The sequence below is a fragment of the Garra rufa genome, chromosome 9, assembly GCF_049309525.1.
Source record: "Garra rufa chromosome 9, GarRuf1.0, whole genome shotgun sequence".
In the NCBI taxonomy this organism is placed as follows: domain Eukaryota; kingdom Metazoa; phylum Chordata; class Actinopteri; order Cypriniformes; family Cyprinidae; genus Garra; species Garra rufa.
This window is the reverse complement of record NC_133369.1, coordinates 36,288,350-36,300,867: the sequence shown is the minus strand read 5'-3', so window position 1 is coordinate 36,300,867 and position 12,518 is coordinate 36,288,350. Positions and strand designations below refer to the sequence as shown.

General features: G+C 37.0%; 1 protein-coding gene across 1 annotated transcript; it reads left to right on the top strand.

The window, feature by feature from the left end:
• The first annotated feature begins 271 nt into the window (after positions 1 to 271).
• Positions 272 to 1,097, top strand: LOC141343250 (zymogen granule membrane protein 16-like). Its single transcript, XM_073847846.1, has 3 exons — positions 272 to 281; positions 470 to 596; positions 770 to 1,097. Exons 1-3 carry the CDS (start codon positions 272 to 274, stop codon positions 1,095 to 1,097), a joined length of 465 nt encoding a protein of 154 aa, XP_073703947.1.
• Positions 1,098 to 12,518: the final 11,421 nt, after the last annotated feature.

The following is a 12,518-nucleotide window of genomic DNA, read 5'->3' as shown; positions in this document are numbered from 1 at the left end:
CATCAAGTGTAACAGCAGGTAATGACTTTATCTTGCCTTTTATCATCTCTATGCTTACAGTACATTTGGAAACACTGATCACAACTGAATATTTTATGTCAATATGTAATGCAGTTAGATGTTGGAAACTAATATCTAAAGTGAAATATTTACAGTTTCATAAGTGCCTCATCTGTTTTGTTTCTTCTAGATTATTGGTGTGTGCCAGACAGCAACTTTTTCTAAAATGTTGGGTCTTATTCTGGTTCTCTCTGGAGTTTGTACAGTGGGCATGGCGATGCGTGAGTATTGCTTACCACTCACAAGATTTTCCAAAATTTGTCACTGTGGTACATTATCAAACATGCAAACACATGTTGCAAATAAATGGCTGTTGGAAATTTTTTAATTAAATTAAACTGATTGAGATTTATACTAGAAAATCTGGAACATGTAAAATTACAGTATTACATGTTATTTCCTCTTTCAGCTTTACCTGATTACTACTCTTACTCCATGGCTCTTGGGGACGGCAGTGGGACTGAATATTCCACTGCATATGATGGTCGCATCACTGGTATCAGAGTCTGGGAACACAGTAACGCGTACATTCGTGGGTAAGTTAACCAATCCATCCATCTAGACCAAAAGAGTGAAAAAAGTAAATATGATACACTTTAAAATATTCTTGAGGCTTAATGCTTAAAATCATTTGCATTGTGTGTTGTAATTCTATTGCATGTTATTCTGTGACCATCTTTTCAAACACTGTCATCAAATATCTGTTCAGAATTCAGCTGCGTTATGATGGTAACTGGACAACACCAGTTTGTACAAGCTATGGCAGTCCACTGGAGATGACACTTCGTGAAAATGAATCCATAATTCAGGTCTCTGGAAAATATTCCAGTGGCTACATCTATGAGATTATGTTTGTCACTAGTCGAGGCCGCTTTTTAAAAGTAGGACAGGCCTATGGAAACTCCTTTAACACGTACCCGACCCATGATGGAAGTGAGCTACGTTTTCTCAGTGGTCGACAGAATGGAAATGGCATCACCTCTATTGGGGCTCACTGGGCTGTCTACTACACCAGTGACAACAGTGGTCAAGCTTAAGATCATATTAGTTCAGTTCAACCCCCCTTACCTTCTCTCTGCCAACATTAAAGAAAATTAATTATTTTATCTGTTCTCATTTTTATAGACTTGCTTCTGGTGGTTATTACTTAAATAAAGACTATGGGTTCTTTGTTTGGATGTTTTAAACTTACAGCATTTTCCACTGCATGAACATGCACTGTATGATCAACATTGTTTTAATTATCTTTCTTTGTTTAATATAATTCTTTAACAACCGACACTTATGTATGGGTTTACTGTCATTAAATATAACAGATTTTAACACTTTTCTTTTGTTATATGAAGATCACATTAAAAACTTTGTCACATTTTACCCTGCTTGCATCATTTATTTCTTCTACTTCTTAAATGCCTTATATGTACAGATTTTATCATCAAATTACAACTGCCCCAAAGTTGTGTCATTTCAGTAACATCAAACTTGTTTAGTGCACTTGTTTACCAATGAGGAAACAGTGTCAGAGACAATCATTTCTCAAATATGCGTATGTGTGATTCATAGAATGAACATAGACTATGCACAGAAAACGCACATACACCCCTCTTTCAGATGTTAAATCTATGAAGAGCAAATTATCATGAACTTGCTCGCAACTGAGTAATTTCTGCCTTGAATATGACTCCTAACTAATATCATTACCATATAAAAGATCAGTAGTCATCATCAAAATCCTTTAAACAGCAACCTGCAAGAACAGCTTACACTGAAAAAACAGAACATGGCCTTCTTTTTATTTATGTAATAGTTTTGGTTTCTTTTAAAATAATTGCCTCATGTTTTAAAGTTGAGTGTAAATGCATCATGTAGAAACTAAGTGATATGCAGAGCGGGTACATTTAATTGTTTCGTTCACGTTCAAGTAAAGCAAATGAATAGCGTAGCAATGTAAAATCTCGCGATACTTCGCGTGATTTCCCTGCCCGCGTTTTGCATCATTGGTAGAAGAAGGATACCATCTTATTCACTTCGGCCCGCCAGCAAAGGTGCAGCTGCACGCCATACCTTAACGTTGGATGCCACCCGCCATAAAACAAAAAGAAGAAGAAGAAGAAGAAGAAGCTGCACGCCACTTTGTTCGGTAAGACCTAAAATTTCATCCAAACGTTTTCTAATGTTTAGAAAGTCAGCATTTCATGTTATCCAAACTTTAATTGAGTGCTATGAACACTTTTGCTCGCGCTGTTTTATCTGTATCAAATAACTTGCACTAGTTGCTTCAATCTCATTTGCATATCTTTTCAAAGACTCAATTTTCTTTGGTTTTAAATGTAAATTAGTTTACAAAATGACCGTTCAGTAACATTGTCGGTTAACGGTACTGTTGTGTTAATAATTCGATATTAAACAAACTTTTACTGGCATCAGTGGCATTTTCTTATCCCCCCCCCCCTTGTTGTGAGCAAGTGCCGCGCGGGCAGAGTTCCGAAGTAGAGATGTAAAACCGCAAAAAATACTTTGTTCTTCAGAAATAAAGCACTGTTTTAGGAAAATTCAACTGTCATTACTTTTTTAATTTATTTGCTATTTTTTATTATCCATTCACGTTACATTTTTGCATACAGAGAGGTTAATAAATATCGTTAGAATACGTATGAAATACATATAAAAAAAACTAATAAATTTGGCTAACCCGTTTGATGCACCAAATTAATTTGATGGCAAAATAAGGACATTTGCAATAATTGCTGTGTTTCATTGGCATGTTTATAGTAATGCAGTGCACTGAAATGTTTACATTTAAAGTTTACTAAGTTGTGAGTTGTGCTATTTTTAAAACAGTCTTGCAGTTTCCCAGGGGTCCTTTGTTCTCTATGTGATTTTACTTTGAATTATTTAAATATGAAAATATGTGGTCCTTAATATACATTAATCTTTCTTTTCCCTCTTTATTACAGTGAATGGGTCTTTGAATTTATTAGAATGTGCCCTAAAACTGAGAGACTCAGGGGCTGATTGAAAAACCAAGCACAAGTGATGAGGTAAAATAACACATTTCCTGCAATTGATCTTGGCAGGCACGTATGGCAGGCAGTTGTGGTTTTAAAGGTTGAATATGGAATTGTGCTGAATGAAGGTTCAGTACTTCCTTTACAGTTTTTTTGGATTGCTTAAGCACAATTTTAAAAACTGGGCCAGTGTTTTCAAAACAGTACACACAATTAGCACAACCACACACCCAATTAACAAAACACTACAGATTCTTTGCATAATTAAACAGTCTTGTAAAAACTATACACTTATGTTTAAAAAACCACACTTTTTTACCATAAGAAACACACGTTTCACATTTACTATACTCTGTTTGCACGAGTTACACTCTGCTGTGATAAACCTAAAACACTATTTGCACTTCTACTTCCCTATGATTAGAGTAGGCTACCATCAACAAAGTACAAATATAAAGTAAATCCATCAAAAAACTACACAAGACCAATGTTGCACACTGAAGAAACTCATTTATTTCTCAACATGCCCAAAATGTTGACATGGAGATTCATAGTACTGTAACATGTCACTTTACGTATTGTACTGTAAGTTTACTGTTACAAAAAAAAAAAAAAAAAAAAACACTAGACATCGTCTCTTCGCCTAGCTGGATCTGGCCAGAGAATTTCATCAACATCGCAGGCAATGTTGTCATTAGCAAGACACCTTGGAAAGAAACGTCTTGAATGACGAATCCATCCTTGTATTCCTGCTACCTCCATCTGGTCACAGGCCTCCTCCATGGCTTGGATGAGGGGTACCTCAGCCTGGAGATGGAGATCATATACCTTCCACCGCCATGCCGAGAAAAACTCTTCTATAGGGTTGAGGAATGGAGAGTATGGTGGAAGATATAGGACGGTGAAATGTGGATGTTGCTGAAACCAGTTCTGAACCAGAGCAGAGCGGTGGAAAGACACATTGTCCCAGACAACAATGTATTGCATATGATCGATTTGATTTGCTGCTGTTATGTTGTGCAATTGGTCGAAGAATGTAAGTATGAGTGCTGTGTTGTAAGGGCCCATACGGGCATGGCGGTGGAGGACCCCATTCTGTGTAATGGCTGCACAGAGTGTTATATTTCCCCCCACGTTGCCCTGGGACATTGACTATAGCCCTGTGGCCAATGACGTTTCTTCCCCTCCTTCGTGTTTTCGTCAGGTTGAACCCAGCCTCATCTACATAAATGAACTCATGCTGGATCTCCTCTCCATCCATTCGTAAAACTACCTGAAGAACAGTGTCAGGCAAAAGTGTGTAGTTCAGTGTAGATCTAGTATACATATTACAGTACAGTAAAAGATTATGAGACAGTATGCAAGATCACACTGCTAAAGTGAATACATACCTCTGCATAATCATGCCGCAGTCGTTTCACCCTTTCGGAATTGCGCTCGAAAGGCACTCGATAAATTTGTTTCATTTGAATATGATTTTTTTTTAGGATGCGTGCCAGTGTTGATATTGAGACCTGATGGATATCGTTGAAACTGGCATGGTTATTGACAATGTTAGCTTGGAGCTGTTTGAGTGTTATAGCATTGTTGGCCAAAACCATGTTTACTATCTCCCTCTCTTGCTGTTCTGTGAACATAGGAGGCCTTCCCCCTTGTCGTTCCTGACCCTCAATCCTACGTTGAAAGAAACAGTAAACAATAGTACAGTAATTTCACAGGACAAGGTAACAGAAGTGCTGATACTGCATAGAATACAGTACTGTAAGCAGCTACTGAAACCGTGCAGATGTTTTTGATATGGTGATATTTTTACAATACCTATTTTCCAGTCGAAATGTTCTTATCACACTTGCCACTGTGTATCGGCTGTACTCGCAGTCCAGCCTCCCTCAGCGTCAGGCCGTGGTTGACAACGTGGTCAACCAGTGTTGCGCGGATCTCATTTGTCAGATTCGGTCCTCTTTGAGCACCTTCTTGTCTTCGTCTTCGTCTTCCTCTCCTTCTACCTCCAGCATGGCCTCCATCTCTTTCTCTGTTGATTCCTCTTCCTCCCCTTCCTCCTCCTCCTTCTCGTCCTCCTCCTCGTTGTCCTCCTCGTCGTCTTACTCTTTCTCTGACTCTTTCCATTGTGCTTGAAGACCGATGAACTCACCTGCTGCTTTTTATAGTGCTTAAACACCTGATTGGTGTGTCTACAATTAAGCAAACAAGTGTTTGCACACCTGATGACTGTGTTGAACCAATTGGTTGGACGGTGCGGTAATTTGACAGTCAGTGCTTTGGTATTGCAAGGAAGTGACTTCATGATAGATTTTTGTGTGTAATGTATGTTAAGTGTGTTTAGTGTTTTGCAAATCACTGTGTGTAGAGTTTTGCAACAAGTGTGAGGTTGACAATGTGCTTATAGTTGTGCAAATATGGGCTGATGTTTTGCTTTTTGAGTGTAAGGTTTTGCTAATAGTGTACTACTTTTAATTTTAGTGTGTAAGCAATCCAAAAAAACTGTAAAAGCTATAGTTTTATTAAATCAAATATTATATCGGACACAACACCAGGTTTGTCAACCAGACAAGGCAGGCACTGTGAAAATTACCGGGCTCAAGTCAAGCAGCTGCTTCTGAACAGAATATGTTGTTAGCCTTCTCTAAAGAGGAGATACCATTAAAGATCTAAAACCAGAATGTGTTTAGATTGAAGCCTACAACAGATTGTTCCTAATTAAAAAAAAATGTTCATAATATCAAAATGCACACAAATTGTGAATTTTCTCATGAGCTCATAAGCTGTTATTACAACTACAGCCGCGACACTGACGCTTTGGTGTTCTTGTTCCATATTCAACCTTTAATGTTAGAAATGTATTCTAGAGTATGTCGGCTGTGCTACTAATTAAACTGGTCTCATGTCTTTCAGATAAATGCAGAGTTCAAACGCATCACCACCATGCCTCTACAGTCGAGATTTCTGTCACAGCTGGACATTATTTCTGAGAATCTGCTGAGAGTGTTTGCAAAGCGATCTGGGGAGCAGGGCAAAAAGCTGAGATCTATGGCTGCCATGATGAGCGTAAGCAATTTTTCAAGTAACATTCATATGGAACATTCATGCTTAATCTTTTTATGAAAGAACGAATTTCACTGAATTGTTCCTGTCTTTATTTTTTTCATGCTTTAAAGGCCTACTAAATAAAATAAATGTATCATTTTCATGTCACCTGGATATTATAAAGCCATCGTCAAGTTAAAAAGGTAAAATTTAGATTATGAATCTGACTAGTTCACTTACAGTATCTATCCTTCATCACGTTCTTCTGTATTGGAAATGAGTTTCATTAAGCAGGACACTTCACCCTTTTAGGCTACTGGTGGTGGTCAGAGGTACTGGTGGGGTATCTGGGTAACTAAATTGTGTTGTAATGTGCCTTGGAGGTTCTATGACTACAAATGCAGGCAACTTGCCAATATCTTTTTTTTTTTGTTATAATCCTTAAGGATGACACTGATGCTCGAAGGGAGTCTCTCATCAAAGGTCTCTGCATCTATCTAAATGAGAATCCAGATGACTTGGTGCAGGAGTACAAGGTGAGTGTTTCTGAAGTTGATTGTAGCTTTGCAAAATTTGAACATGCATACTCAGTGATACTCCATATTGACAGAAGCCTGCTAGCTAACAGGTTGGTGTCTGAATTTCTGACTGGTTTAAATTGTGTATTTTCATACAAGAAACAAAAGATTGAGATGATTGAGAGACACACTGACAGACAGAGATGAATGAAGAGACATGAATGAGGGACAGATGAATGAAGAGACATGTGGACAGACAGACAGTTGAATGAGAGACAGACACAGCCTAGTTACAGCACAAGGCCCCAATGCATGTAAGAACAGGATACACACGCCCTTATATGGAATATCACCTGACACACAGCTTAATACAGGCAAGATGGATGAATACATGGTCCCAAAGAGGAAGCCGCCGTTTAAAAATGATAACAGCTATCAAAATAATTCTTAAACTGTAGGTGACAGAAGACTTTGGAGCTGATTCATGTAAATTTTCAGCTTTCTACAATCTTCTGTTTGGGAGATACGATGTGAACATTTTGTACTTTAGCCGCTGAAGAAACTAGCTGATTTTTTGAATGAAAGTTTGAGAGTTTTCACTGACCAGTCCTCCTCAGGCCACATTGTAACTGTCATTTGTCTAGCTTTTATGGCTGTCTCACACTGTTGTGTAGCTGACAAAAAATCCCCACTGTGTGAAGTATAATTTGTGTGTGTATCATAAATGGTTAGGGTGCAGAGACTTATTTTGGCTTATTTGAGCATTAAAAATGAGATTCCTCTGTGGCTAGAGTGTGGTTTTCTCCAGATTCAACTTTGGTAGAGGGAACGACTCCTTCCTGCTTCCACACCATTCATGATAAACTCACAAATTACACCAAAAGGCAGGGATTTTTGTCTGCTTTCAGATGGTCTGACCTCTCCTGCTATGGGTTCCAGAAGCACACAAAGTCCACATCTCCTCCCTATCTTTTCCATTCATTTTTTTTTTTTAGCTTTTTTGTGTGAGAGCTGAAAAGTTTCTAAAACTTCTGATTTCTACACTTCTAAAACTGTGATTTTATTGAAACCCGTAAAAGATATCAAAATGCTGGGGGCGTGCTTCCAGCGGGGGGCGCGCTTCCAGCGGTGAATGGAGTAGACGTGTTTTCAATAGCTCTCCGATAATCTCAATAATTTCATATAAATAAATACATTATAGTCTTTTAAAAGGACTAAAAACTCGTTCGGGAAAAACTAAAAATGCCAGCAAAGCAAAAGAAAGCTGAAAAGTCGTGTATCGATGAAGAAAACACGACCAATCCTTCCGAATTACCGACAGGTGCTAGCCACGCTAGCAACAAGGCTAACTTTACGGACGCCACAAATACAGACATTCTGGAAGCAATTGCTAATTTGAACAGCTCCTTCGACCAAAAATTTGATGTTCTTTCGTCGACATTATCCGAGGTGAAAGTATCGCTTGCTAATATCTCTGCCAGGGTGACCGAAGCAGAGGAGGCGACTAAAATTCACGAAACCCGCATTGAATTGCTGGAGCAACGATGCGCACACCTGGAGACTGAATGTGGAAAACTTCGGGAAAAGACATGTGATTTAGAATCAAGATCTCGACGTCAAAACATCAGGATTTACGGAATAAAGGAAGGCGCTGAGAAGGGTAACCCAACAGAATTCGTGACCAAACTTCTGATGCAGGTGCTGAGTGAAGGGAATTTCGAAAGTCCAGTCATTGACAGGGCACTCCGATCGCCGCAAACATCAAGAGATGAGAGACCTCGGGCATTTATTGTTCGAGTTCATCATTACCAAGTGAAGGAAAGCATTCTACGTTTGGCAAGATCGAAACCCCTGCAATACGATGGCTCAGCGATACATATCTTTCCTGATCTTGCAGCCGACGTAATGAAAAAGAGACAAAAGTTTGACAGCATACGAAAAAAATGCAGAGAGCATGAGGTGAGATGTGGATTTCGTTTTCCCTCAAAGTTCATCGTGACCGTCAAAGGTAATGAAACGAAGGCTTTTGATTCACCGGAGATGGCCGAATCATATCTACGTCAAACTGTGGACAACTGGTAAAGCAATTGAACTGAACTGTTGAAAGTGGCAAGAGTCATAGCGAACGAGCTCAGCTACGAACATATTTGAACATATTTGGGCCTAACTTTGATGATCCTTCATTTTTTGAGAAAATCTTTAAAAGAATACCGGATTTCATGAATACACAAATCATCATGGCAGGTGACTACAATTGTGTGTTAAATGCTAGGTTAGACACGCAACCCTGTCGAACAACAACAAGCAAATCATCGCTTTTATTAAATAATTACATGCAAAAGTTAAATTTGGTGGACAGCTGGAGAGCTATACATCCCACAGATCATGATTTTTCATTTTACTCTTCAGTTCACAAAACTTATTCAAGAATTGATTTTTTCTTAATAGATTCGAGACTGTTACAATATGTTACTTCAACAAAATATCACACTAGACTCATATCAGACCACGCCCCAGTTTCTCTTAATCTAAAAATAAATCGCTCTAGAGGAAGTAGGATTTGGAAATTTGATAATATGCTATTAAAAGATGTCAAATTTTGCGAATATTTGGCTGACAGATTTGTATCCTTCTTAGAAAATAATGACAAGGGAGATGTATTAGATTCAACCCTTTGGGAAGCAATGAAAGCAGTAATAAGAGGTGACATCATGTCATATCAAGCAGCTAAAAATAAACAGAATAAGGCAAAATTGATTGAAATTGACACACAAGTAACAAAATTAGAGATGGAATATAGATCAACCAATTGTGAATCCACTCTCAAAAAAATTGTTTCACTGCAAAGTGAGTATAATTCTATACTTTCAAAAAAAGTTTCAAAACAACTTATGCAAATCAAACAAAAACAGTTCGAAATTGGTGATAAACCTCAAAAATTACTCGCACGACAGTTGAGACATTCTCATGCAGCACGCACAATATATAAAATAAAGTCAGAAAATGGAGAGGATTTAGTTGATCCTAAAGAAATCAATAATGGATTTTCTGACTTTTATAAAAAAGTGTATAAATCAAAAAAGAACATAAATCAAAAGGCAATAGATGAATTTTTATCAAGTATAGACCTGCCAACTCTTAATTCTGAAGCAAAACAGTGTTTAGATGATGAGATCACATTGGAGGAAGTGAACGAAGTAATATCACAGCTACCTAATAATAAATCCGCTGGTCCAGACGGCTTTACTGCCGAATTCTACAAAAAATTTAAAAATCATCTTGCACCATTGATGCATCGTCTGATTAAAAATTCAAAAGAACAGGGCAAATTCCCACCAACAATGTATCAAGCAAATATTGTATTAATTCCAAAACCTGGACGGGATAAGCTGCAGATGTCTTCTTATCGACCAATTTCTCTCATTCCAAATGAGTCAAAAATTATAAGCAAAATTTTAGCAAACAGATTGAAAAAATACATAGGTTCAATTATTCATCAAGACCAGACCGGCTTTATGCCGGGAAGACTTATGTATTTTAATTTGAGACGGCTATTCAATATAATCTATAGTAAGAAAAACACTAAAGCGTGTGTAATTGCACTGGATGCTCTACGAGCTTTTGATCAGTTGGAATGGGAATATATGTTTGCGGCCCTTTCAAAGTTCGATTTTGGTCCAGAATTTACTAAATGGATTAAAATAATATATGCATATCCAGTAGCCTCTGTTATTACTAATCAAGACATCTCAAATATGTTTCAGCTAAGCCGTGGTACACGACAGGGATGTCCCTTGTCTCCTTTTCTATTTGCAATATCAATGGAACCACTGGCAGCTAGTATTAGACAACATCTTAGTATAACACCAATAATGACTGAAGGAAGACATCAACATCTCTCATTGTACGCAGACGATATACTCTTGTACATCTCCAACCCTGAAAAATCTATACCCCCATTATTTGATCTTATTGACAAATTTGGTAGTTTTTCTGGTTTTACAATAAATTGGGAAAAAAGCGAACTAATGCCCATTTCTGATGACCTAGATAAAGAATTTTTAGAAAAAGTTAAATTTAAAATAGCCAACAACTCCTTTAAATACTTGGGTATAATGATCACTAGAAAGCCTAATTTATTATTACAACTGAATTGGAAAAAAAAAGTAGACCAGCTTAAAAATGATATTAGTTTTTGGAAGACACTCCCTATGTCCATGGTAGGTAGGATTAATGCTATAAAAATGGTCGTATTACCAAGATTTCTGTATGTTTTTCAAGCTATCCCTTTCTTTATTCCCCTAAGTTATTTTAAATATCTAGAATCAATAATAACTAAATTTATTTGGGGTAATAAGACTGCTAGGATTAATAAAAAACATTTAAATAAACCAAAGGATCTAGGAGGATTTGGTCTTCCCAATTTTAAATATTATTATTGGGCAGCTAATTTAAACACACTGGCGTGGTGGAGAAAGACTTGTTTGGAGGAACAAAGAGACAAACCAGAATGGTTAGCTATAGAGGACGCTTCTTGCAATATGACTTCATTACCAGCTCTGCTTAACAGCCCTATAAAAATAGATACAAAAAATATCAAAGGTAATATAATTATTTCTAATTCAATTAAAATATGGAAACAAATTAAAGCACACTTGAAAATTCCAGATATGTATTTGGACTCTCCAATTTGCAATAATCATGCATTCCCTCCCGGATTAAATGATAATTTTTTTTCTAAATGGAAAGATAAGGGCATTTTAACAATCCAAGATCTTTACAAAGGAGGAACATTTAGCTCCTTTGAACAGCTAAAACAAATTTACAACCTTACTTCCTCAAACTTTTTTCGTTATCTGCAAGTTAGAGATTTTGTTAGAAAACATATTAAAGACTTCGAAACCGAGAGATTGGAGCCTACATTAGACACAATTGTGAATTTACATCCTGGAATTACTGGTAATGTATCTAACCTATACAAGTTACTGTTGGGAAAGGTGGACAGCAGTACAGACAAAATAAGACAGGACTGGGAAGATGAAATGGATATTAGCATTAGTGAAGACAGGTGGGATGAATGCTTGAGTAATATACATTCATGTTCTGTAAACGCAAGACACCATCTGATCCAATATAAGGTAATTCATAGGCTCCATTATTCTAAATCAAAACTTCATAAAATATTTCCAACAAACTCTTCATGCTGTAATAAGTGCAATGTGTCAACAGGAACTTTGTTTCATTCTTTGTGGACATGCAGTAAATTACAGCCACTCTGGCAAAATATATTTAAATTTCTCTCTGAAGTGTATTCAATGAATCTGGAACCTGATCCTATCATTGGACTTTTAGGAGCAGTGGACAGTTCTTGCAGCAAAACCCAAACACAAGCAATTCTATTCTGTATGTGTATTGCAAAAAAACTCATTTTACAAATGTGGAAATCTGATGCTGCTCCCACCTTTGAAATGTGGGCTAGAGAACTTGGAAATATGCTACACTTAGAAGAACTGAGATTCACACTAAGTGATAAACTGTCCATTTTTAAAAAAGATTTGGGAACCATTCATATTATTTTTGCAGATAGACTAAACTGATATGGACTTTCACAAGACTATTGTATGTTAATTTATTTATTTAATTTCATTATTTATTTTATAATGTCTCTTTTGATCAAATTATCCATGTACACCTTGCTTCAATTTTCTTTATTTCTGTCCCAGCCAGTTCCATATTACGATTATAAATGTTATTCATGTATAATATGCCTTTTATTTTATTTTTTATTTTATGAACCTTCCACAAACAATTTGATCAATGTTAGAAGGGTGGGGTGGGAGATGGGGTTTTTGAGTTCCTTTTTGTAATAAGCTCCTTCCAAGAGAAC